The sequence below is a fragment of the Carassius carassius genome, chromosome 2 (assembly GCF_963082965.1).
Source record: "Carassius carassius chromosome 2, fCarCar2.1, whole genome shotgun sequence".
NCBI lineage: Eukaryota > Metazoa > Chordata > Actinopteri > Cypriniformes > Cyprinidae > Carassius > Carassius carassius.
The window spans coordinates 12,095,089-12,122,405 of NC_081756.1; the positions used below are offsets into that span (position 1 = coordinate 12,095,089).

General features: G+C 38.4%; 1 protein-coding gene and 1 non-coding gene across 2 annotated transcripts; both read right to left on the minus strand.

Moving 5' to 3' along the window:
- Positions 1-4,176: 4,176 nt before the first annotated feature.
- Positions 4,177-20,058, minus strand: LOC132103022 (netrin-1-like). Its single transcript, XM_059507817.1, has 7 exons — positions 19,916-20,058; positions 12,157-13,523; positions 11,055-11,243; positions 10,011-10,160; positions 7,980-8,033; positions 6,595-6,675; positions 4,177-5,867 (listed from the first exon to the last, which is right to left on the minus strand). The coding sequence occupies exons 2-7, from the start codon at positions 13,508-13,510 to the stop codon at positions 5,149-5,151; spliced, it is 2,547 nt and encodes an 848-aa protein (XP_059363800.1). The 5' UTR covers positions 13,511-13,523; positions 19,916-20,058; the 3' UTR covers positions 4,177-5,148.
- A 2,039-nt stretch (positions 20,059-22,097) lies between these two features.
- On the minus strand, positions 22,098-22,191 carry trnai-uau (transfer RNA isoleucine (anticodon UAU)). Its single transcript has 2 exons — positions 22,154-22,191; positions 22,098-22,133 (listed from the first exon to the last, which is right to left on the minus strand). It is a non-coding gene; the product is annotated as a tRNA-Ile (tRNA).
- Between the last annotated feature and the right edge of the window lie 5,126 nt (positions 22,192-27,317).

Genomic DNA, 27,317 nt, shown 5'->3' on the forward strand with positions numbered 1-27,317 from the left:
TGCAAACAGTTTTACCACTCCTTTACAGGTCCGAATGTGGACACTTAAGAAGAATAACTGACTAGTTACTGTTAGAGAGAGAGAACTATAGATATGGTAAAAACAAAAAAATATATAAATAAATAAAAAAAATGAAATAATTGTATTTCAGTTATACTAAAAAAGTAACACTGGAGAGAACCTGTCACTCCAGCGACCTTTGAGCTAGGACAAAAAAGTATTTTCTTGTAAGCGCAACTGCTGACGAGGACTTCATTGAAACTGAGTCTCTGGGTGGGCCAAGAGGGCAATAGGGGAGAAAGGTGAAGTGAGACACTTGTAATATCCTATCACATATGGCCGACTCTCTCACTCACACACACACACACACACACACACACACACAACCTTGTGGGGGTCACCAATAACTCTGCCACTCTCCCACCCCCTTTACACCACCTCCATGCAAATCAATCCGCAGCGGTTCAGCTTCAACAAGACCAAGTTCACCATGACATGCACCAGCACTTCAAAGAGATCCGTGCTTCATAACCTCTCCCCTGCGGTCGCTGGGTGTTGCTTTCCACCTCAGCTTATGCCCCACCTGGCCGGGGTGGGATTCAGTCTTCTTCCCTCCGCCTGACTTTGACTTTGATCTATAATCCAAAGTTGGAAATGTGCTCCCGTTCCCAGCGTTCCAGGAAGGAAAAGTGCAGCAATGTCAGATGTGTGCCATAACACCATCCAGACATTCCCCAGTTACAACACAGCATCAAATGAGTTACAAAAGAAATCATTGCTCCCACGTGAAAATAGCTGCCAATAAAACAGGTTCCTGTGGTTAAGTGGTCAAAAAAGATCTTGCCATTAAAAAAAAAAGAAGTGAATGATGGACTGAATGGGAAAAGCACAATGAAAGACAGACATTATTAGTAACGGGTGCATCTCTGTAGCGGGTCAAACTGAAACTAAGATTTGAGGGCATAGATTGAAATGTACATCAGATGCTTACAGATGTAATATAGATCACTCTAGTAAGGGTCTTGAAACATTTTGATCCCAAGTTCCCCTAAATATGATGATTCACTTGCCATGGAACACCTACCAAAAATATAAACGCAGCGCTGTATTTTCACATGCTATATACAGAGCAGCTCTATATATTGTATACTATTTGAAAAATAGTAAAAACTAATTGTTTTCAGCTTTATATTGTCATTGTACAAAAAAAAAGTTTACTTCAGTAGGCAGTGGGTTAAAAAATGTGTGTAGGCACATATTCAGTTCAATATAAAAATACAGATTTATATAAAATTAAATTCTAATATAATAATTCAATATAAAATTGATTAATACCACTTTTCACAATAAATGTTGCTGAAAAGCATAGGTACCCAAACTTTTTAATACAAAGGGCCAAAAATTAAATTCGCTTGAGAGCTGTGAAAAAAAGTAAATGTTGCATTATATTCTACTATAATACTGTATTAAATTAAAATGCTTTTTTTTTTTACATTTAAAGAAATCAATAAATATTTAAATACTTTTTTGACGATCAATTTTCTTTTCAATAAAATTTTTACATTTCATATTTTTTTTGGTTTAATGGCATGTTTCCCCCCTTCTCTTGTGATGTGCCTTGGTGGGCCAAATCAGTGGTCATCGTGGACCAACATTTACATGGGATTTAAATGAACTGCTTTGGCCAATTCTGCTGTAACGCTTTTTTGGGGGGAAAAAATATTAGCTTAGATGGCAATGGTGAGGAAAAATGACTGGAATTAATTAGAATGACTGGAATATTCACAAAGGAGTGACAAGCAGACAAAACTTTTGAATCTTTCGGGATATTATTCATCAATTCCACTGAAAACAAAACTTTCCACTGATTTCTCTCTGCAGCAAAAAAAAAGGAGTTTCTGGGGCTTGAAATTAACCCAAGCATTCCTGCATGCATATACAGTACAGGAAAAGCAATGTCCACCTATGGGAGTAACATTTCTGAAAGGCAGGGATTTTTGTATAACCCCTCAGTCAGCCTAATAAAGCTCAATCAGGAAGGTTAAAGTTCATTTTAATTTTATCAACTAAGAACATAATGATAATGATAACAGTCCACTATGAACCTAAGGGTGATTTTATAGATTGATGTCACTACTGCCATTCTCTCATTGTTTGGATGCATGTTTTACACATTATGTATGTTTGTTGTTAAGGTTCATCAGTGTGGTACAGTGAACCAGTACATATTTACCACAGGTGGCAATGGTTTTATTAGAGCTAACAGCTAGCAGGAATCTTGTTGCCATGCACGCAGTGTGTACGTATGAGAGGCATCCATGCAAGGGATCAACTGGATTGACCTCTTCACTCTCGGGTTAACAGAAGCCGCGTGTGTATCTGGTTCCCTGTGCCTGTCTGTGTATGTGTGCGTAATCTCAACGAGATTGTGTTAGCAACATGTTCGGGAAGGCTTATTAAACTGAGGTTCAGTCAGCAGTATCATTACTCACACTGTGAGAAAGAACAGAAGACTAAGAGGGAGTGAGCGTGAGTGAGTGTGGTAGTGCTTGTTGAACTTTGCCTCTGTAAAGTACTGTAGGCCTCATGTCTCGTAAAAATTCCTCTTGCCAGCCAGTAAACACACGGTGTCCAGAACTCAGCGTTCATCCCATGTGTATTCGGTCTGTCTCTGTGTTCTTAAAGGAATATAAAGCTTAGTCAGGTTAGAAGAAGCCATCCTGAATTTTATGTGAATGTAAAGAGGCTGTGAGAGATGGACTTATGGTCTTTAAAAGGACATAACCTGTATAAAGGTCCCAGATTTCAAAACTGTTTTAGGAAGTTTTTGTTTACAGAATTAAGTTTTTTTAATAAAATGTTTTCAACCATCTGTATGTTGTTAACAGCACAATCCATTGAACTTCCATTACACACACACACACATATATATATATATATATATATATATATATATATATATATATATATATATATATATATATATATACACACACATGACAATATATATATTGTCATGGCTACGAGGTAAATGATTTCTTCAGTGGAATATAGCTTTACACAGAAAAGGTGAGATATTCCTACAATGGGATGTAATTTTTCACAGAGAAGGTTAGTAAGCGGTTTATTTTTACACTATAATCATGTTATCATGCTTTACGTCTAGTTTGACTTCCGGAACAGTATTTTATCATTTACAGATCGGCTCCTTTTCCACTCTTCCTTCACTCTTCCTTCCGTTTTAAGATTTTTCCCCCCTAATTTTCTTTCTTTTTTTTTCTTAAAGAAAATAAGGGGTAAGATGAAGTTCATTTTTGTGGTAATCAACTATTAAAACAATTATTCCACAGGTGCTCTCGATTATTGAGCTCGTACGGAACCCAGAACATTACTTTAAATTCATTATTAAATAAACAGGTGAGTTTGTTTATGACATTGTTTATGTGACCAAAATGTCACACATCTCACAACTGTGTGTCTACGAGGCTCTGAGAGAGTGTGAACCCCATACACGTACTGCTGCTAGACAAAATAGAGGACATGTGGATATTAGGGCACGAGAGTTATGCAATATAGTTCTCAAAACAAGGGCAGATTGGCCCTTCAGACTGTGGGAGATTTTTTTACAGTAAATTAACTGTCGTCAGTCAGCCAGGCAGGAAGGCTGGGAACAGGTGTTTCCTGTGCGAACAAAGCAGGTGCATCATTGGCCGTTTCGCTCGCTTTTACGGTCTCTCCAGTTGTCTTTCCCCTCTCAGTCTCATGTGCGTGAACTTATTCATTATGGCTTATATATATATGATAATGAATCATGTTATCGTTCCCTCTCATTTTCCTACATTTTTCCACAGATTTGTTACCTTCTATTCTTTGACAATTATTAAATGTAAGTATTAATTAAATAAACTACTTTACCAGGCTTGTTAACAATATTTATTATGAGGTAGAGCGTTCATTTAAACAGAAAAAAAAGTTTTGTCACATTGTGTTACACAAATAATGATAACATTTATATATTATATGATAGCTTAAAATAGTCACAATGAGACTTAAAAGGCACCATATTAAAGATCTTGTATACAGTCTGAATTCTGAATTCACTGCCAATGTGATTCATATATATATATATATATATATATATATATATATATATATATATATATATATATATATATATATATATGTGTGTGTGTGTGTGTGTGTGTGTGTTATAGCCACAGAAATTTACAAAAACAATAGAAAATGTAATTACTTACTGTGTGCACAATCTTTAGCCACACTTAACATGTCTGTCAATGATAGAGACCAGATTGGATAAAATTGTCAGCTGCTGATCTGAAAACAATGTGCCTCTTACAATCCAGCAATAAGAGTCTCACATGTCTAACTGTCAGACTAAATACTGCGGACTGAGCAGGATTAAATTTAAATTATATCTTGAGAAAACATGCGATTTTAAGTCTTTTAATGTTTGGATTAGACTCATCTCTTTCTAGAGGGAAAGTGCAAAATTTCTTTCTCAGAGAATGTGACATGAAAAATACCTGCATGTTTAATCTGAAAAACAAATATATAATAATAATACAAATGGCTCTGTAATCTGGGGAGGAATATATATAGCACACCATACAAAAATACTCCCAGAAAAGTATTCAATTGTTATAAGTGTCTCTGTGAAGCTCAAGCCCACCTCAGGCATTTCTTAAAGGAATAGTTCACAAAAATTAATATTTGTTCATTTATTCACCCTCAGGTCATCCAAGATGTAGATGAGTTTGTTTCTTCATCAGAAAAGTTACAAATACACAGCTTTTCACTTCACAAGATGTTAATTGTTGGATTGGAGTTTTCTGGATTTCTTGTGGATTATTGAGATGTTTTTATCAGATGTTTAGACTCCTATTCTGACGGCACCCATTCCATTCACTGCAGATGATCCATTGGTGAACAAGTGATTTAATGCTAAATTTCTCCAAATGTGTTTCAATGAAGAAACAAACTCATCTTCATTTTGGATGTCCTGAGAGCAAGTATTTTTTATTTTTTTTTAGCTAATTGGCTTTTTTTTTTTTTTTTTTTTTTTTTTTTTTTTTTTTTTACTATTCCTTTAACTTTCTTTCCTATTCCTGCTCACAATATCTAATTTTGTTAGACAGCTGGCCCAGGTGACCATGTTGGACATGCTCTGGGGTGGTGCTGTTCATGCTCATTGGCCTGACTCGTCTTTGAAGTACCTGAGAAAGGATCCTGGGTGTGCTGCAACACATGTTGTGGTTCCTGAGTGACGTTTTCAGCCTCACTGTCCTCAAGGTGAGTTTCTGTGTCTTTTCTTTGTGTGCCCTGAGTTCCTCTTCTTTTGTGTGTGTGTGTGAAGTCTGATCCTCCAGATTGTGTGGTTAAATGATGCTGTTTATGCACCGTATGTGTACGTTTATTTGGTCTGTGTGGCTCAGACTGCAGTTTGTTAAGATGTGGGGGTATGTATTCTACGTATGAGCTTGGGTGAGAGTGTTTCTGTGCAGTGGTGTTTCCCTGTGGGCACTTTCCCCGAGTGTCTTGCCCGCGGAAGCCTCTTAATTTGGGACTCCAGTGTTCCCTCCACTGCAAAGCCATTGTGGTGCGGTCGGCAACTAACCGCCTCTCCTCGGGGACCCAACTCTGGCTGCTTTCCTCCCCTCCAATCAGGAGGAAGGTGCGGCCTATCTGAAGCGCAGGACAACCGCAGCTCAGGTCCCGATCTGGAATCCAGAGGGCCTGAATGCCTCGCTTTACAGGTGTAGATCCCATGCGAAAAACTGACTGCACCAATATGGAAAACTGCCACCAGGGACCAGAACGTTCCTTACTTTTGACCTGCACCTTCAGCACTGGGACAGAAGTATGACAGAAAACATACAAGGACGTTAAACCCCGTTCACACAAGCGACACGCAACAACAAAGTGACACAATCGCATTCATTTCAATGGAGAGCTGGTGATTTCAGGCAAAAAAAAATAATAATATTTAAAATAATTTTACAATATAACTGTTCTACTGTATAATTGATTTTAAAAAAATTAAGCCTTGTTAAAAATTCTTTCAAAAACATTAAAAATCGTATTTCTTCCAAACATTGGACCGGCGTCCTGGCATTTCATCCTACCCGTCAGATTGTCCTACCAGGGCTTACTGAGCATGTGCACATCAATATTGCGGCAATTTTCTCATGCTGAACAACACATAATTATTGTATTTGCATTACTGTAAGGGAAAGTTTAGGGTTGGAGTAGGTGTATGTGTTAATAAAGCATAATCTGATGAGTAGCATGTTTTGTGGTTGCATTGTGCTACCTACTGTTTCAATGGCAGGTAGCAAAATCTGACAAGGTAGCCAAAATCGTCAGAACACCAGTTATATATTTCTACCATATTCAGAAAACAATTAAAAGGCAGTTGACTTTTTATGTAATTTACATATCTCACAATTGCAACCTTGTTTCCCTTAACTGTGACTTTATATCACATAGTGTGTGACTTTGTTTCTTAATTTTAATTACACAGTTGCCTTTTTTACTTTCTATTTTGAGACATAAACAAAATTCCTTAGAACTTACCATAGTCCTTGAGACAGTATGTCTCTAAATTCATTTTGACTCTTGCTTGGGAAGGTGGACAGTAAGAAAGACATTTCTCACCTGCAGTGAGAGGGAGATCATTTAATCATTTTAAACTTTTTATTACTAAAAGCAATAATGAAAAGGTTAATAATCACACATATTCTGGAATTTATGTTTTAATTACATTTTGTACAAACTAGACCACCCATATCAATCTCTCTAATGCAAAGTGAAGGGCTGTTCTATATCTCTATTCAAGTATTTAATAGAGCACAGGGGTCCAGGAGTGTTATATTAATATTAGCAGAGCGGCTGCGGCAGGTATATATTACCATAATCATAGCAGACTGCATAATATTCTGTTGCTGTCAATGGTACAACACATTTTATTCAGAAAGAAAATGTCTCCTCTGAGGTTTTTACTGTCTGCTGGTCACCAGAGCAGATTTCAAGATTTCAGATTTCAAGTATCACTTTGGAAAATACTTCATTTGGTCATCTGAGATTCCTGTGAGGCCCCTAAAAAGGGATATATTTTTCAGTCTTATCTCTGTTTGGTGTCAATACTTGGGTCTTGTAGGGAGTCAGTAGAGGCTAGTGGTCCTACAAGACAATAATATAGTTTTAAATGAAGCTTCTAAGTCTGAGCCAGTGTGAACTGCAGGATGAAACTCTTTTTCAATTTCAGAAGATGTGACTCTATATCATAATGTATTGTTCGAATAATTGCAGAGACAGTTCAAGGTATTTTAAGCAAGCCTAAAAGAGTAATTCTGTAGTTTGTGTATAGAGAAAACATAGATTAGCAAAGCAGCTCTACAAAGACAACTATCATGATTGATTATAAATAGGTTAATAATTTGTAGAATATGGTGCATTACTTATCCCACACTATTAATTATAGGAACATGAATAATTCCAATTGTGCAGCTTATTAAGAGGAGACATACTCTTACCTTTCTAAATGCATCTAAAGATTAAAATATTTTTATCAGGGAAATTAATGTGGTCAGAAAGCAATATTGACACTGAATGGGTAAATAATAATGAACCACATGCAGTCTGTGCCTATCAACCTAAAAACAATTGTGTTACACAATCCACTAGGGGGCAGTAAATAACATTTAACATGATTTATTATGTTGACTGTGCATCTTATTTGAATATTATTTCACTTTTTTTTCCTTTTGGTTACGAAGCTTTGGCTATATTATATGTAAACAAAACATAACATTATCAAATCATAAACTGAATATTTTAAATTATAAACCTTTTTTAAAGATCACAATTCACAAATGAATGTACCAGAAAGCTCAAAATACAATTTGTGTGTGTGTGTGTGTGTGTGTGTGTTTGTTTCTAAGGAAGAACCAATTGCTTACCAATGCTATACTGAGGCTGGTAAACTGGGGTGGGTGGTGCAAACTCCTGAATACCTGAAAGAACAACAGACAGAGAGAAAGGGGGACGAGGGTCTCATTAAATTACAGCAAGCAGTGACAAATTTATTTGTGTGCCTTTCATTTTGTCCTTCCTCTTTTTCACACCTCCGCTGTGGGTGACTCGTTCGAATCCCTGCGGTTGCTCATTAGGGCATACTTGCCATTTGTGAGTGTGTGAGGGAGAAAGGGGACGTGTGTGCTCTGACTGCAGTTTGCCCTGTAGTCTTTTAGTGCATGTGGAATGCTTGTGTTAAAAGCAAGCATACTTTTGTCACAGTGTGTGAGCCCAGACAATTTCATGCATGTGTGTGGTCTTAAAGGTCAATAGGGTGTCTATCAGGACACCCTCTGTCAAACACGCATACATACGGCCCATGGTCTGCAACGCTGGCTCAACCATATATTACACATGAGTTCTGTACCTCTGCCCATATCTCTGACACAACTGGGACACTGACAACTTATCCTCCTATTCCAACCCCCCAAACGCTCAGCAATAACTCATATCAATCCTCAAACAGCTTTAAATTCATTTTAGTGTTTTTGCTTTAAAGGGTGTATTATAAAGATAGAGTTAAATGTGGATAACATAAGACTTCATGGTCACTGTTATCCAAAGTAAAAACCCCACAAAATCTTCAAGTGCTAATAATATCTAATGTCTGGGTCACTTTCCCTGCGATAAACGACGGCTGTGTTTCCTGCTCCAAATGGCCCACTGCTGCTGGTTATGTTTTTAGCTGCGGCTCGCCCTTTGGTGCAGGAAAGACGGGAGCTCATGCTATAAATATCCATGTTGAGATGATCCATGTAGAACAACAAACAAGCTCTTCTATCTCTGAGCTGTAACTTGTGAAGAATTATGTGTTTGTCATTTTGGGAGGGAAACAGGTCTGGTTGTGCACCAACGACAGGTGCTGTTCGCCATACCATTGCATCCTTTTCCCTGAGGCTTGCACCATTACGTAAACTTTGAGAAATAAAAATTTAGCAATACTCTGTACCTATAAATCCAAGAAAGCTGATTGTAATGTTGATGAAAGCCATGTGGCACCACCTGACAAGTTTCAGGACTTTGTGTGGAACCAGTTATTTACATGAATGAGAGGAAGGCATTAGAGTTTCAGAAAGCGGATTCTACTAAATTCTTCATAAACAAACAGCAGTTTGCAAAGGGACAATGATCCTGAGTTTGGAGTTAAATTGGGTCAAGGGCAGTTGAGGTGAAAAATAAACCAGGGGAAAAACACCATAGCAGATGGAAATGGACTTCAGGCGGTAAAGCGGTTTTTAATGTTTTTGAAAGAAATTTGTTATGCTCAGTGTCATATGATCCATCAGAAAATAGCAAGTGTGATGTACACAGACTTTATGAAATGAAAATAAATTTGTTTTATAAAACAAATTTGATTTACTCAAATTCACAAAAATAAAAACAGAAATAGTTTACTGAAAAGCTGCTAAGGATCAGCTGCTAATTTTATTAAAAAATTCTAAAGTTATGCTAAAGCAATAAATGATTTTTTAAAGAAAATATGATGTACATGTTTAAACCAGACTGAAATTGCACTAGTCTAATTTTATAGTCAGACCATGATGTTGTGAACTGTATGTATATGTGTTAATGGGACTGTGTTGTGCGCATGTTCTAGAAGACAAAGCCCTGATGTATGATATGTATTTTATCCATTGTGTCATGCACACTTGACAGACAAATTAAGACTGCAGCCTGTCTAGGCAAAAACAGGCTGTAGCTCAATTAAAACTGTGCATGTACTGACTAAAATTTGAAACTTACTAGGTGGGGAGATGAACATGTCTGTTCATCAAGAGAACATGGTTATCGGTCGATGGTCAGATATGAGCTGATTACTAATCTTGGCTAATATATCAGTCATTACTAGATACATTGCTTGTTATGGCAAGCAATTTTATACAGAATACAATCAAAACACAAGGTGTGATACTTACGAATACATGGCTGGAGAGGGGAATGTCCTTGCTTGTATCCCGGGGCACAGCGGTTACACATCTGTCCTGTGACTCCTTCTCTACACAAACACTGTCCTGTGGACTGGTTACACCAACGGCCCACTGCACCCATGGGGTGGCACTTGCATGCTGAGGGAGACAAATAAAAATAAAAGAAAAAGAAAGTGAAGAAAAAAGATTATGAATTTTATAAGAACACACAAGAGTAATGTAGAAAGAGGATGCAGGAAAAAGATTTTTCTTAAGACTAAGGGTATTAGTGTGAGACTAGCGGCTTTAGACACATGAAGGGAAGTGACGAGTAATACTACACAGAACAAGGCAGCTGTGGTTTGTGTCTTCAGTTGTAATTTGTAAATCTCATTGACCCCTGAGCAAGATTTTCCCCATAAAACATATGTGTGATGGCTGGGGATCATTGAGAGGAAAGATCTGCTTTTCTGCTTCTGCTCAACTTTTCTTCATCCAAACAAAGCTCTTACTATTCTACAAACATTTAGACATGCTTAAAAGGTCAGGTCTGTTTTAACATTAACAAGTTCTAAATCTTTCAGTTTCCAAATTTCTAAGATAATTCTATCACCTAATTCAAATATTTAGATGTTAGCATTTTCCATAGATGTTATGGTATTTTCAAAATATAATTTAGATTTTGTATAAATTTTATGAACTTGCACACTAAATAAAAAATAAACATTGATGCATGATATTCATGTACAAGCACGAAGTATAAACTGATGTTATATTGGGGCATTGACTAAAATTCTCAGTGAGCATGCCATAGATATGAGAGCAGTCAAAGGGCAAGTGTCAGTGCACATTCCATCACTCATAGTGTAGCCATAACATAGACGCAGACTATGCTGCCTTTCACACACCTCTCAGACCCCACAGACCGCAAAGCCAAAAAAGAAACATGTTTTTCTTTTCACTAGTGGAATGGCAAGAATGATTCACTCATGTATAGACCAGCTTTAACATGATTTCTACATAAAATACACAGACAAATAATTTGTTACTGACGCTGGCAGGCCTTGCGGTGGCTGAGGGGTTTGCTGTGGTCTCGGGTATATCCGTTCTGGCAGAACTGACAGTGGCGTCCCATTGTGTGATGCCGACACTTCAAACAAATGCCTCCACTGACTCGACCAGACTGCTGATACACGGCCATACTGAACCTACACTTAGTTGAGTGACCGTTACATTCACATGCTGGGAAAGAGAGAAACAGACAAAGATGAGGGCAGATAGAGGGTTATAAAATAGCAGTGAAAGGAGTGAAAAATAACATTTTAATTTCAATACAGTAATGGAAATTCTTTATGAGATTTTTCTAGTATGTTCAAATTTATTTGAGAAGCAAAACTGAATAAGGTTAATATCTGACAACAATGCTGCATCCGAAATCAAATGCTTCCCTTCTGTATAGTATATGAAAAACAACATGCAAAAAGAGTAGTATGTCTGAATTCACAGTATTCCAAAAACATTAGGCGAGAAGTACCCAGATGGCCTACTACTTCTGCCTGGATTCTGAAGTGTGCTATCGATGGACACTTTACTATCCCATGAGGCCACAGGAGAGGATTTAGCAGTGAAGCAAAGCAACTGCCGCTGGTAGGCCACGTGATAGTAACAACATGGCAGATGTAGTACGTACAAATTTAATTCATACTACCCATATTCATACCATATAACATACTTTTTTAACAATGAAGTTAGTTCAAAATCAGATGTAGTACCTCCAGAATGTGATTTTGGATGCATCATGTCTTAATATGTGGCACTACTGATTATACTGATGTATAAAATAAATGTAATCATCCAAGGTAAAATAAAAGGTTTTGGAGTAACACATTTTTATTAAATTTTGCAAGTTTAAGAATTTTAGTGGTTTAAACTGGTAAATTAAGCAAAAATACTCATTAAGAGTAAGGTTTTTTTTTTTTTTTTTTTTTTTTTTTTTTTTTTTTTTTTTTACAATGGATTTTAAATTAAATAATGCAGATGTTTAATTATTCTTTTTTTGTTTACATGATATTGTGTGGAAAGTACAATTTTTCCACAAGTAAATAGCAGTAAATTATTGTAAATACTATTTAAAAACAGACAGGTTTAGACTCACGGACGCACGGGTGTGGTTGACTGGGTGTGGCCCGTTGCCACGGGCGATCGTAAAAAAACTGCTCACACACATCACAGTCCGGCCCAGATGTGTGATGCTCACACTGACACACGGCACGCCCCTGGTTGTCTCGTCGACAGCGAGAGGCGTGGCCATTGCACTTGCATCTGCCCCCGACCTGCAGGTCGGAAAGCGTGAGAGAGGGTTTCAATGGGGCATAAAGAGATGATGAAACGAGGATGCGTGAGGCATTTTTTTTCCTCGATTTAGAATGGGACTCTTCCCTCCCTGCGTTGTTTCTTCTTCTCCTCAACTCTCGCCCTCTGGAACCCTGCTGAGGGATATTTAGGGACCAATCACATGTGCCGTCCTGGCATGGCTTGTTACTGTCCTTCTTACGTCCCCTTCCCACTCTACCTTGAGGTCCCATCTCCTTTCGAGTAACGTTGTGGCCACTTTGGTGCACAGTGCTTTTGTTTCTAATTCTCTGTGTGGAAGTCTGTATTTCTTGCCTGTTTTTCCAAATTTCAGATGTCTTAACTCCAGTGTTTTTCTCACCAAACCTCAGAGCTTTGTCTCCTCTTTCCCTCCTTCCAAATGTGCCTCTCAATTTGTTAAGTTTCTCTTCTTGCTTTTTAATTTTATCCAGTGACTGATGAAATACTATCCTTATGTCTGTTGCAGTCACCCAATCTTGGAGCCCTGGACTGTAATCGAAATCTGGCGAGGAAGGACGTCCATCCAAAGTCGAGAAGGCCAGCACGACATTTCCACGATGCTTCTGCAATGGTCTGGGATCTGAACATAGCGGCTCGGTCTCCTGGTGCTTTGTCTGAGCGATGGACTGCACAGGACGGCTGAATGTGCCCATGCAGTCGTTTGAATAAAACTGTAGGGGGCGCCAGCTCCTGCCAAAGTCCATTGACTTCAAGATGGACATGGAGTAGGATTCCACCGACTCCACCTGTTGACAAAACTGAAGACTAATGTAAGTGATTTCAAAGCGTCTGCCAAGGGGAACTGTTAAAGTCAAGTCCCCACCCCCCAAGCCTTCGGCAGCCGTCCAGCACGTGAGATTGTGAGGGTTATGAAGATCTGTTAAAGTGCTGATGTTCGTCTTGGGTCCTTGCTGGGAGTCCTCCACTCTCACAGGCACCCCATAGGCCGTATTGATGAATTCAGATAGGCAGTGGCGTGGACGCCCATCCAGGTGATAGCAGGGGTCATGAGGAGAGGTCCAGCTGAGAGGAGACTGAGAAAGAAGAGGAGAAAGAAGGGAGAGAGGGAAGAGGGTGAAGAGGAAAATAGGAAGGTAGAAGAGTATCTGGAAAGGAGGGGAGTGATATCTGGACATGATGTCATCAAGCCTGTAACAGTAGAGAAGGAGAAAAAGAAAGATGAAAAAAAATTATAAGAAGTAATTTAGTCAGGATACTGAATGATTTACAGGATGTTTGAGAGAAGCTCAAACAGGTGAAAGCATTGCAATATGGTTTTTCTCAGACCACACCACCTGTGGCACAATTAAAAACATCCCAGCTCACAACTCACGACACTCATTCTAGGTTCTTAAGTTGACCATTTAACACATAATGCAGCCAACCATTGGTCTATTTGTCAGTAGGAGGCCTCTCTTTATCTGGTCCGTGTCAATGTGTCTAACTTAATGTGGCTTTTAAATATATATTCATTTTGACATTTTCAACTCTATAAAGAAGGAACGGGGCAAGTGAGTGTATACAAATGGAGAGATTGCAAGAGATGACAGAGAAAAAGTGGGATGAAAAGATTCATAAAGTAAAATGTCATGATTTTTATTATTTTGATATTTTATTTTTATTAATTTTTTTTAACCCAAGAATACATGACCCAAAAAAAACTATATGTGTAATATAATTTTATGTATAAAGGGGGTCACAATTAACCATATTGGATTGTACCTATAACTTATTGGTTTATAACTATAACTTGTTTATGCGAGAAATTTTAATTGCTGGTGGCTTTTGCAGATTATTTGGCCATGATAATTGCAGACAGGTCTGGCATATCTCACAAAAAAATTTTTTTTTTGCTTTATACACTGCTTCCTTTTAAGGGAATGAGACCAACACCATAACTTTTTTTTTTTTTTGTAAAGGCCTGTTATAACAAAATAAGATTAATATTAATATAAAATAAATCTAAAAATATAAATACTGAATTACCTCTACAAAATAAAATACCATGGTCAAATTTCTATAGGAAATACATATATGTATACAAAAACTTGTAGTACGAATCTTTTCTGTGTCTAAAAACAATAAATATGCAAATGGCATTCCTGGGGTTCACATACAGATGAGGTTCACATAAGCTATATGAGGTATACATGGATTATTAAAAGGTATTACAATTTTTTTTTGAAAACCAAGATTCCATAAATCACACCCAACTCGTTCAGTTTGGCACCCATTTGGTTGTCACTAGTCAGTACCTTTGAGCCCTGACTATAAGTTCTAATAATTAACTTGAGGCAAGATTGGCTAAAAAAGATTCACTACTTTTGTGTGGGAAAGAGAGAGAGAGAGTGAGATTTTGAGAGAATGGAAGTGAAAGTGAGATGGACGGGGAAATGTGGGGAACTAAGATTAGAAAATTAAATAGAGTGGCAGATTTATAGATTGAATGTGAGAAATGCATGTTCAAGTTGAGCCACTTCCTTTGGCGAGACAGTGTAAGCCTGTACCCGCCTGTCTGCAGGCCCTCAGTAATGAATCTCTGTCTTCCACTTCTTGGCCTGATGGAGGAGTCTGTTTATTTATCTGATGATAATCTACACCCGAGAAAGTTGCCAAATCTCGCCTGCAGACAAGAGAAACAATGCACTCAGTCTTCCTTGACAGAGTGATATAGAGCCCTGACAATTTGTGGGTTTAAAAAAAGACAGGCAGATGGCTGGAATTTGAGCGCTAACACTCTTCGCTTCTAATGAAATACACTTTAAAAGTTCAGTCCGCGCCTCAAAATATCAATTATTAACTGTTAGAAGTGCATCCTAATCCAACAGATGGACACTTACGAACATATTTGCTGTTTCCTTAGCTCTTCTCACCTTCTCTTTTCTCAGTGAATCGCCTGTCTTTAAAGTTCTGAGAATATTCCTAAGTGTTGGTGATTGATGATGTCCTAACAAGCATTTGACATTGACAGCAAAGTCAGCAGGGATGCATAAACGGCCCGGTAGGAGAGAGGAGCACTGAGAGATTCACTCGAAAAGCCACTGGCTCAGTTAGCTCGTAGGCTGAAATTTGAGGAGCCCAAAGGGACATGAAGGTCACAGAAAGCTAATGAGAGGTTAAAACCACCCACTTCCATATTGTTCTTTGGGTTTCTATAGATTATATATATGTATGTATGTATAGTATATATATATATATATATATATATATATATATATATATATATATATATATATATATATATATATATATATATGCTTCTACAACGTGATTTGAGGCCAGCTGCGGGACAGACCAGTGCTCTTACCCACAGTGGCGCATTCCCAGGGTCCAGTGTGCTGCTCGCGATCATTCAACACATGTTTCGACATGCCCCAGGGAAAAACTGAGAACACTGTGAAAACCCCTTCCGCATTAATTGATCGACTGATTAATTGAGTCTCCTGTTTCGGAGAGGCGGCAGCGTATCTGAGGGCGATGCGTATGACTGTAAATTAGGAAAGTGATGAGAGTGTAGATATTCGGGGCTGTCGGTGAGGCAGAGAGGCGCGGGTCTCGAGCAGGGATCCACTCTTTGATTTACATGATTTCTGATTTCCTCTGGCTTCACTGCAGTGCTAGCTAAGCGAACATAGCTCATTACACATGCTTGATGGATTAAAGCTTAACCAATGGATTTATTGAGCTCTTAAGCCCCCTTTATGTAAAACACACAATAGTTGCTGCATGGGCTCTAGCAGCACACAGAACCTGGCATACAGTTTCCACAATTTGTCCAGCTCTTTCCATAAATTCACACTCGGCGTAGAGAACTGCAAAGTGCCCTTTCCTGTTTACTAGAAGTTCGCTTTGAAAATGATCGGGACTGCATCTTATCGCAAAATCAAAAAGAAATGATCGGATCAGCATTGTAGCCTACTATGTGCTCAAACCAACAAGGCGAGGCACGAGTGTTGACTGATAGCCTGCTCAGATTGGGGGATAAGGACAAAAATGTTTGCCATGATCAAAGTTTATATAAAATGTGCTCACAAGCACAAGAATAATGGGACTGTATAAAAGTTTTTAGTTTTCATTGCCAATGGATTAGTGGTCTCAAAAACAATTCAAAAACATGAATAGCTTTTTTTTGGGTTATAGTCTACAGCATGAGATAGGCTATACATATATACATATTTATATATATATACATATACATATATAGCCTATATAGAAATCAATAAGTTAAAAAAAAAAAAAAAAGGAAGTGATTCAGAATGTGATAGAACGTTTCCTCGTTTCTCTCTGAAATATTTTGCACACATTTGGCATATAACTCAGATCTATTCTTAGGAGGGCTCGATAACTGTAAGTTTCCGCATACACCGTGTTGCTCTTCAGGTCCTAAATCTTAACCCTTGGGTATGTTGTCGGACAGATGAGAAAGATTTGGCCTGCTTAACACATTTGAACATTCTTCGTCGTGGACGACAGCCAGCCAAGGTTGTACTGAATCCTGACAAGCGATCCCCGTGATAGGACTACACCTGGGATCCATGTTCCATCCTGAAATGAACTGATTTAAAAATGAGTGATTTATGTCCCTGTCCATCATAAATGAATAAATGTATAAGAACACGACGTTTTCTCTTGCGCATTCAAAAACCTGTCGATTTCCCATAAGCGCTGCAGGACATATCTAGCCTATCTCTCGCTCTCTCTCTCTCTCACACACACAAACACACACACACACCTGTTTAGCCGTGTAGCAGCTGCTAAAAACCCCTCTGCTATATTCCGGTAATTTAATAGGCCTACATTCATAAAATTAAACAAGAATATTTGCAAATTATGGAAATATTGGTCTTGAATTGACGTGAGATTAATAGTTAGATTCAGTGTTTTCAGTGATTAGCCTAATGTCGTAAACTGATATCCTTCTGCAGAAGCATATCTTCATAAGCTTTTGACAGGCAAAACTTTGTCAAACACACTTTTTTGAACCTGATGCTCAACATTTGAAGGTTGCAAAACACGAAACGGAATGAGAGAAAAAGTGTTGAACCTATTGCCATTTGATATATTTGGTAGGCTACAGTTCGTTCAGACAGCAGTGACTCGTGACACCGCAAAATAGTCAGAATTGTAATTAAGATAATGTTGAGTTTGAAACATGCACTGTTCGCGTTTCGTGAAATCTTATTCAAGAAGCCAAGCCAGATAAACCAGTAAACTTATGGTCTTTGAAGTTTAGACCTACATAAGAATAGTCATAGTGCGCCCTGTCAACTTTAACATATGCCTATAGGTCCAAGCAAGGGTAGATGTTTGAATGGGAAAACACATGTAGTAGGCCTACAGCAGACAGCGGCGGCATATGGAGAGAAAGAAGGAAAAACGAGTAGCCGATCTCTCTCTCACTCTTTCTCTACAACGCTATGTGCCCTGGCAGTGAAATCATGAAATTTCCCTTCAGGTTTCGTCTCAATGTTGAAAAACAGATGCACATGAAATCTCCGTCCGTGATTCCATGCTCCAGTTATGCCAAGCACAACATTCCTTGATGAACCTAGGGTGGAACAATTAGCAAGGGGGTTTCATCCCATTTATCCTTAATTAAACGTTTAAAATGAAGGTTAACCATGTGTTTTAGAAGATACACGAGAGAATCTTGTCAAGTAGCCTATGCTGCAGCTATAGCTAGCCTTTCCTTTCAAAGAGGCTACAGATCATCCTTTAAAAAAATATAACGGATCAATGCAGGCCTGTCGAGATTTCCTCTCAAATAATTTCCGCTGTAATCTAAGTTTGCATTGTGCAATCAGATTTAAATCACATGGGATGTGAACTAGGGCGAACCCTATAATGATCATTTAATGAAAAAATCTGTTTTATGGAGCTATAATTACAACCATTCGTGTTTATCAGTTGTCCCGACATATGTCACAGAATAACGAGGCAAGAAAGTGCGCCCGCAGAACGGGGAACGGAAATTGCATTTAAAATAACGGTTTCACAGCTGGGCACCTATATGGCCTTAAGCTGTTATTTTTCGGGCCTTTGTATACCCCGTAATTACTATTGCAGGACCTGAACTAATTGTGTCCTATAAATTCGATGGAAAGTAGGCCTATTCAAAATTAATTATGGACTTTGTAAATTAGTTTGCATCATGACATTTGAGAATCATGCACCTTAATAAGATAAAACACCTTAACATATAAATAACATAAAATCTGAGATGCACTATTATATTTAGGCTACAAAATGCCAGATTTTAAACAACTTTAACTTCATGCGCGCGCTATTCTGGAAAATATGTAAACTGCCCTGATCTTTATAATGAATCAATATATATAGCATATATATATATATATATATATATATATATATATATATATATATATATATATATATATACTCTTAAGATGGAGTTGACTGTGAACGAATATAGGCTATTCCTTAACTTAAATATTACTTCAGGATAGTTTGACAAGATTTGCGGTGTGTGTAGACGAATGATCTCATTATCCTTAGCTAAATTACGTCTTCCGGCAGAACAATTTTATACAATTCACAGATCATCAAGCCTATCTGCCACTGACAGGTTCCTGGCTATGACAATCAATAGTTTTCCTAGATCTAGCCATATGTATACTAGAGCTTGTTTATTTAATTTTTTAATTTTTTGTATTTTTTTGTATTTTTTTTATTTTGAGTCATGGACTAGCGCTTTAAGTTCTGATTCATTAGTTCGTATAAAATTAAATGCAAACCTTCTAGCCTAAGCAAAATATTTACCAGTAATAATAATAAGAATAATATTAAAATATGTATTTGATTATTTACAACTGACGTATTAAATGTTAAAATATGCATTTCAATTAAGTAATATATGGCTTTTTATATTTGAATGTATTTATTTATTTAGTATTCATTATTATTACATTTGTTTTTGGTTTGTTTGTGTTTTACAGGAGAACAAAACAACTGAAGATTCATGGAATACGAATTACAGCGCTTGGGAAAACATTAAGCAGAAGGCAATCATTAAAATAAATCACGTTTTGTATTTGATAGTAAAAAACAAATTAAAATATAAAGTAAATGAATGATATTCATTTAAATAATATATTATAATATAAATAATATATTCGGTTGCAAAATGGAAACTTTCATCTAAAAAAATGCATAATGTTGCAATGAGAAATGTGCACGTGTATGTATATATATATATATATATATATATATATATATATATATATATATATATATATATATATATAAATATATATTTGTATAAATATATATTATACAAAAATAATAATCTTACAATAATTAACCCTTTGTTCAAGTCACATTTCAATGTTATTTGTTAAGAACCTGTTCATAAAGAACCCCTTGAGTTTCAACGCACGGTCTACAACATCACCGGTTAAGATTAATCAACATGTTATTCTAAATTTAAATCTCTTGTCAGCAGACATGAGCAAGCCTGTTCTAATTTAGCGGCAGCATCGAGGACTGAACAGATGCACAAGATCAAAACTGAGTTTACCTACCATGTGTGCTTCAATTCAGGTTACCAGTGTAGCCGCGTCCTGGTTGATTAATAAGATTATGACAAGTGAACAGATATCCTGAGGCTGAGGAGTGCAAGTTCCTGTTGCATTCGGTGCGCCGCAGCATGGTTACGTATCACCCTGACGTCAACTCCTTCACAGGCATAGAACACACACACACACACACACACACACACACTAATGTGTGCACATGCATTAAGTACATTTGGAATGTATGCGCAAAGAAAGACACGCACTTTTCAGCTGAGAAAATATCACCTAAGGAAATTTTGGTTATGCACCATGATCTTGAACTTGTACCCTCGCGGGTGTCAATTCATAGTTCAATGCGCAATTGAAACAACACTTTGGGTAAACCCAGGAACGAGGCGCTCCCTCTCTGGAGAGGATCTAAAGCTGACACATATGGAAATAGTGAGTGAGAATGAGGCAAGGGGAGCGAATGAAAAAAGAACAACTGAATTGAAAGGGAAACAAAAGAAAGTCTCCCAGAGCAGTACCATAAAACTGATTGATGACTTCTCTAGAGGTCTGTTTCCCAGGTGTATGCTTGTGTGTACCAATGCTACAGAGTATGCCGCTTTAAGATTTGATGTTTTTGGATGCTTGTCAAGTACAACAAACTTAATTGAGGGATGAACTGGTACAATTGAGCATATCACATATCCTTGGCATTCTTTCACCCCACAGATCAGTTTGATTGGAGGTACTACAACACACAAAAGTGTCTGCCAGATCTGTTACACTATGTGATTTTGAAAGCAGGCTGGATAAAGCCCAGACATTGAAGCAGACAAGGAGAGTGTTGAAGAGAAGTGAGCGGCAAGAGTGAATGTCACCAAATGGAGGTGAGAACTGTGGTCAGACTGCAAAAAAGTTTAGAAAATTCACCTAGATTTTATAACAGCACTTCATTTGTCACTCAGTATTAGCTTTTGATTGATTGCAGTTAGGTTCTGTAACGTTTTAAAAAGTAAAACCAGCTATAGTCATTGATCACTGCAGTTTTTTTTCTCCAGCTTTTTTTATTGTATGAGCTCGTCTCATTTCCACTCATTTCATCCTTAATTAGGTTTCAAGTATTTGATGATGCAAACAGTGCAAAACTGTGTTGGGTTTTGATACAGCTGCTCGTGAGAGCTTTGTTTGTTTTGTTTTGTTTTTTTTGTAGAGAAAGGAAGTCAGAATCCTTGGCATAATTTCTGTTTTGATTTCAAATGAAACACATCATTATTAATTCCATGGATAGTCATTTCATAACTGTTTGGATCAATTATCACACAGAATAACATTCAACATCTGACGGGCAATCGTGCCAAAAAAAAATGCATAAGCAGACTAGCCATGTCTCCAGGTCTGGAACAGGCACATGTTTCCCAGATTACTAGATTCTAAATACTGTGGCCTGCAGAAATGTTTTCTTTTCTAAACAATACTGTAGTATTAAACTGGTTTGGTATTCAATTTATGTATTAAAAACAAATGTTCACACTAACATTGAATTCTGTGATGTAGATATACTGATCAAGAAAAAAAAGGAAAAAGCAAGATCTGTGTTATAAAGTGCACAAATGACCCAAAACAAACAATAATAAATGACCAAGAACAAAAGCAAATGCACTGGTAGTAAGTCATACATGTGTAATTAATAATGTTTAAAAGAATGTGTAGTATAGTTAATGACTGTGATTGGTCAGAAACTATTAGCAGCTGGCCCTGCTTTTTCTTTCTGAAGACTATTTTTTTCACTTTTTAAACAATATCACATTAGGAAAAGTAAGAGTGAGAAATCAATTACACAATTTGCATACAGTTTTAGATGTAATAAAACCTTTTGTTATATATTAAAGTAAAAACAGCTGAAATGTAATATCACTTTCAAATCATTCTTTGTATTCTAGATTCCAGTACGCTATAGTGAGTTTTAACTCTTATCTATAAATGTAAGCCAGATATATTCAACATTATTTTATTTATTAGTATGGCTACTGTATAGACATCAAATCAGCAACCAACTTTTATATGAATACTTTTGAATTACCATAACTTGATCACTGAAATGAAGCTGTTAGATGCATGGCAAACAAGTAGAACACTGAATGCAATTCAGACCAATGCCTTTGTAAGTTACCTTGATACAGAGAGGCCATTGACCTAAAACTGCTCCAGGTGAGGCTCGAACTCACAACCTCGGCATTGCTCTGCTTTGTACTGCTGTATAAGTACCGCGCGCTAACCGATTGCGCCACTGGAGCTTATGCTGGCCATCAGAACAAACCCAATCTGTCCATCTAATAATAATAATGGTAATGGTTTTCTAAAACGTGCAAAAGGGAACGTAACACGGATCATTCCTCTGTTGGTGATGATGTCACACATACATCTTTCAACTTAAGTTATCGGTTTATCCACACGGACAGTATGTCACCCTATCAATGAACCAGTTTATGAATGGACAAAGCAGGTTTTTAGTTTATGTTTTAGGACTTTAGGACTCTACAGCCCTCTAGTGGTTTTTAAGATGACCCCCTTTGATCGCCATTGTGATATATTTCTTTTTAAGACCCTGGTTTGTAAAAGTTGTCTGTCTTCCTAATTAAGGTTCGATGTGGCAGTGAACGCTGTGGGCGTTATTGTAAGTGATGTGATTGATCTTCGATTCACATGACTCATGTGACAGTTTATGCATATAGCTCCAGCCAATTGGGATCAAAAACAATAGATAATATTTCATACAAAAACTTGTAATAATTTTGTGTTGGAATATCAAGGTTACTATTTACTAAAACATCCGAAGAATTCCCTTATGCACAATAAGCAAAAAACAAAGACAAAGGGCATCCTGCAATTTTGCTTATTAAATATGTTGAGTTCTTGAACGACTGAGTTAGGCATAACATTTAAATCATAAGCAATTGCATGCGCATTATGGAAAATTTCACGTCGAGCAATTCTCAATTTGACTAGAGGAGATATGTTAAAATTAAAATTAGGTGAGAATCGAACTCATTACTTCGGCATTGTTCTACTTTGTACTGGCTTAAAAGTATAGCTTGTTATAACCTATTGCGCTACTGGAGTTGTAAATTTATGCGGTCAACTGACCCTAATAGTAATCGGACAGGATCGTTTAACTTAAAATTAAAAAATAATAAGTGATAATAAATGATGAGCCAGACCCAAATCAACCCACACATACATACACTCACTCACGATAACGATAATGTCTTTAAAGTACCCCACAGTACAAAATCCTAAAACCAAATTTTTGGTTTGTGCATGGATCTTTAATAATAAATATGTATACAATTTGATCAGTAAAAAAAAATAAAATAACTGTTAATAGTTTACAAGTGCACATTTCAGTGTTTTTCTTCATTACTGGTAAGACTGTATAAAATATGTTTTTATTAGTGGTGGGCATAGATAAATTTTTTTAATCTAGATTAATCTCACTGTGATCTTGAAATTAATCTAGATTAAAATGGTTCATTCGAATTCTGCCGAAGGCATTTAGAATATGTGTGCTACCCAAATAAAATTGACAAACAGTTATTCTTTGAGAAGGGGTTTATCAAGCTAGGTGGTGCATTAGAAAAGGGGCTCATCTCCTGTTTCCAAAATGCATCACAAAGTGCTTGAAAAAGCTGTAAACTAATTCCACATTGCACAAGGTGCAAACAACCTTACGCCTGTTTCACACATACTCCGTCTGCAGTGCGTATGCATTGCATATTTGTTTATGCACCTATGTTAACGGATTCCAGTTGCATTCCAGGAGCGTTGCGATCATTTACGTACCAAATAGCGGACTGCAAACGTGTCCTGTGTGAAAGCACATCGAGTCCCTGCTGCACCACATACATATACGCACCATATAGCATGTGTGAAAGAGGCCTGAGCAGGGCCGTAGCTGGGGTCAGCAGGGACCCGGTGAAGATTGTACCAGTGGGCCCTGTTTGAAATTGTTTAATTTGTATGTTCGTTTATTTTTATTTATTTGTGCTATTTACACAATGTATACGTTTTTTTCAAGTTTGTAAGTGTCAAGGTACAGAAACCAAATAATTAAATGTAAAATAGCACCATATAGCATGTGTGAAAGAGGCCTGAGCAGGGCCGTAGCTGGGGTCAGCAGGGACCCGGTGAAGATTGTACCAGTGGGCCCTGTTTGAAATTGTTTAATTTGTATGTTCGTTTATTTTTATTTATTTGTGCTATTTACACAATGTATACGTTTTTTTCAAGTTTGTAAGTGTCAAGGTACAGAAACCAAATAATTAAATGTAAAATAGCACTGGATAGTCTTCAATGTAAAAATGAAATATACAATCAAACCTACATTTATTTATTATTACAGTTTTGCTATATATATAAAATTATATCTGGTGTCTGAATAATTTTTGGTTTGACTGTTAAAACTACAAAGTAATTCAGTCAAGAGCAGTGAGTGATTTTCTTGGATTAACATTACAGAAGCCAGTAGCTAAATTAGGCGCGGTCACTTTAAGAGACGATGAACGCATTCAATATAATACACATCCCATTTTTTTCCTCAACTGTTTACTTTCACTTAAGAAATAACTGACAGTTTTTTTGAGCATAATTTCTAAGGTGGATATTTTGACATATTTTGTATGTATTTGTCGGCACAAGAGCAAAAATAAGATAATTCGATGTTCAAGTGTTTTGAGACGCTCTCTCTGCGTGAGCCCTGAACACCAGAACACAGCGAGTACTGAATTGGGCTCTTTCACATCTTTTTGTTTGTTCAAACTGCGATTTGTATTTGTTCGTTCAGGTGCAGGAGGGACTTCGAGGAGAACTTCGCAGAAGAGAGCTCGGTTCAGTGTCGCTGTCCGTGATAGGCGGCTCTCTCTCTCGTGCGCACCGAACACAGCGCGCGAGTAACCAGCTAACGTACTCTGTTCAGCTTTTCCGAGTCTTGTGTTTGGATGCTTTAATGTTTAAATCGACAAGCGGTAAGGCTTAAAAACACGTGAAAAAGATAAGCTTTCGTGACGATGCGCAGCAGTGGCCCGTCAACTGTCCTGACAACACAGTCTCACTCTCTACTCGTCAAATGTCTGACGCATGGTCAAGGGATCTGGCGTCACTTTTTTGACGCACTGGGTATAACCTTTGGCGTCATTTTTCAACGTCCTGGTTAGTCCGATAGACTTCTATAGAACTCAACAGCGTTTAAATTTGACGTCTTGGGTCAGCACACCGCAACTCGTTGACTGCCTTGTATGGGTCGAGACTAAATAAATAAAAATAAAAAAGAATTCTACAAAAAATTATATATGACAGGGCGAGTCAAATGGCGACCGCCAGATCATTTTTATCTGGCCCTCCAACTTGTTTTTGAGGTATAAAAATCCTCGCAATCTGATATCAAAGTGCTCTCTGTGCAGAGGCTTAGCGCGTTCATCAGCGGTGAGTTTAACAACACTCAACTGCAGGTAAAACAGCATTCAGCTGTGAGTTTGACCAAAGCAACGCTCAACTGCAGGAAAAACGGCTTTAAAAGGTGAGTTTAACAACGCTCCAAGGCGCGTGCAAGTAAGCAGTTTAACCATTTTCTTACAACCCATTCTCGCTTATCGCTTATTCATAGTTTATCACTATGAAATCACGTTCAAGAAGTCTCATTCAGCAAACATCACGATACTTGCCATCAGTTTACATGTGCCACAGGTTCGGTGAGTAGACGTAAATACGCTCTTTTAATGCCTGTTATGAAATGTATTCTCTCTTCTTTATTAATCAGATTAGCGCCGTATTGTTTACTCGCTGTATTATATCAGTCATCCGAGGCTGTCTTTGAGTTCCCTTTCAAGGGAACTTCGAACTGCGTCCTCTGAGGGGACACTATGGGGAACACCTCGTCGTGACCCGTGTCTGAAGCATACTTTGAAAAACGCCAACGTGTTGGCCGGCGACAGCCTCTGACGTCACTACCAGCGCGACTATAAATACGCGCCCGTAGGACCCGTCACTATCTTCTTCGTCTTCAGTTGACTGTTTTGTTTGAAGCGTGCATCTGAGAAACGACCAAAACGGTAAGAGCGATCTATTACTGTTTTCATCATGGCTTCCACTAGCAAGGCGTTTAGACAGTGTGTGCATCCGTGTCAGCGTTATCTGACACCCGATGACACGCACACTCTTTGCGTCTCTTGTTTGGGCGAAGAGCACGCGCGCGATGTCCTTGAGGGGGCGGTCTGCGTGCACTGCGAGCGTTTCTCTCTGAGAAAGCTCCACTCTCGTTTGTCTCTCTTTTCGAGGAAAGAGGGACAGCCATCTGGATCCCGCGGCTCAGGTCCCGCCGTTGCCGAGGCACGGAGGAGAATGAGCTCGTGGGGATCACAAATGGATCTCGCTGAGGAGTGTAGAGAGGGACCTTCCTTTTCACACTCTCTGGCGGCGAACGAGAGCGAACTTCGGGAGGCAGATGTGGTATCATTAACCCATTCTGACACTGAAGTTAGTGCTCTGCTGGGTTCTACCCAGGAAGAGCAGGAGATGTCTGAGAGTGGTGAAGAAGCTGAGGCTGAGCCTTCTCAATCCTCCTGTCCCGCGTATGAGGAGCTGTTAGAGGTTATGGATCGCGCCACGGCAAAATTAGATTTGCCATGGAAGCGTGCCAGCAAGGTGGCGCCACGAGGTCGCCTTGCTGAGCGGTACTTGTCTGACCATAGCCCTCCAGCCCAGGTGAGCCTTCCATTCTTGCCTGACTTACATGCAGAAGTCGAAAAGGAATGGAAGAGGCCGTTTTCCTCTCGCATCCACCGGTTTCAGCATACGAGCTATGCTAATATCGAGGGCTTGCATGAGAACGGCTATGAGAGGATGCCCCCTGTAGAAGAGACGCTGGCTTGCTATCTCTCTGTGGGGCAAACATCCTCTCTTAAATCTCCCGCTTTGCCATCTAAGCCCCTCCAAGATACATCCCGCTTAAATGGCAGGTCATACGCGGCAGCCGGTCAGGCTGTGGCTTCACTGCACACGATGGCGGTGCTCCAGGCCTACCAGGCTGACCTGCTGAAGGACCTGGATACAGGTGAGGGCCTTTCACCTGACCAGGTAGCCGAGCTGCGCCGCACCACAGACCTCTCTCTCCGAGCTACCAAGCAGGCCGCCTCCGCCATGGGCAGGTCTATGGCGGCCATGGTGGTGACGGAGAGACATCTGTGGGTGAACCTGGCTGACATCGGGAAGGAAGAAAGGGGGTTTCTTCTCGATGCTCCGGTCTCGCCTTCTGAGCTTTTTGGTACCTCCATCGAGATGGTGGTCGGGAAGTTCAGGGAGGCAAGGGCGCGCTCAGCGGCCTTTAAATCCTTCATTCCACGAAGGTCCAGGTCCGAGCCCGAGCAAC

Excerpts from the sequence above, each read along its gene's own strand:
- LOC132103022 (XM_059507817.1), bottom strand. The coding sequence starts at position 13,510 with ATGTCCAGATATCACTCCCCTCCTTTCCAGATACTCTTCTACCTTCCT. Across the intron at positions 11,244-12,156 it reads TCAACCACACCCGTGCGTCC|CATGTGAATGTAACGGTCAC; the intron begins GTGAGTCTAAAC and ends TCTCTTTCCCAG. Across the intron at positions 6,676-7,979 it reads CCAGCCTCAGTATAGCATTG|GTGAGAAATGTCTTTCTTAC; the intron begins GTAAGCAATTGG and ends CTCTCACTGCAG.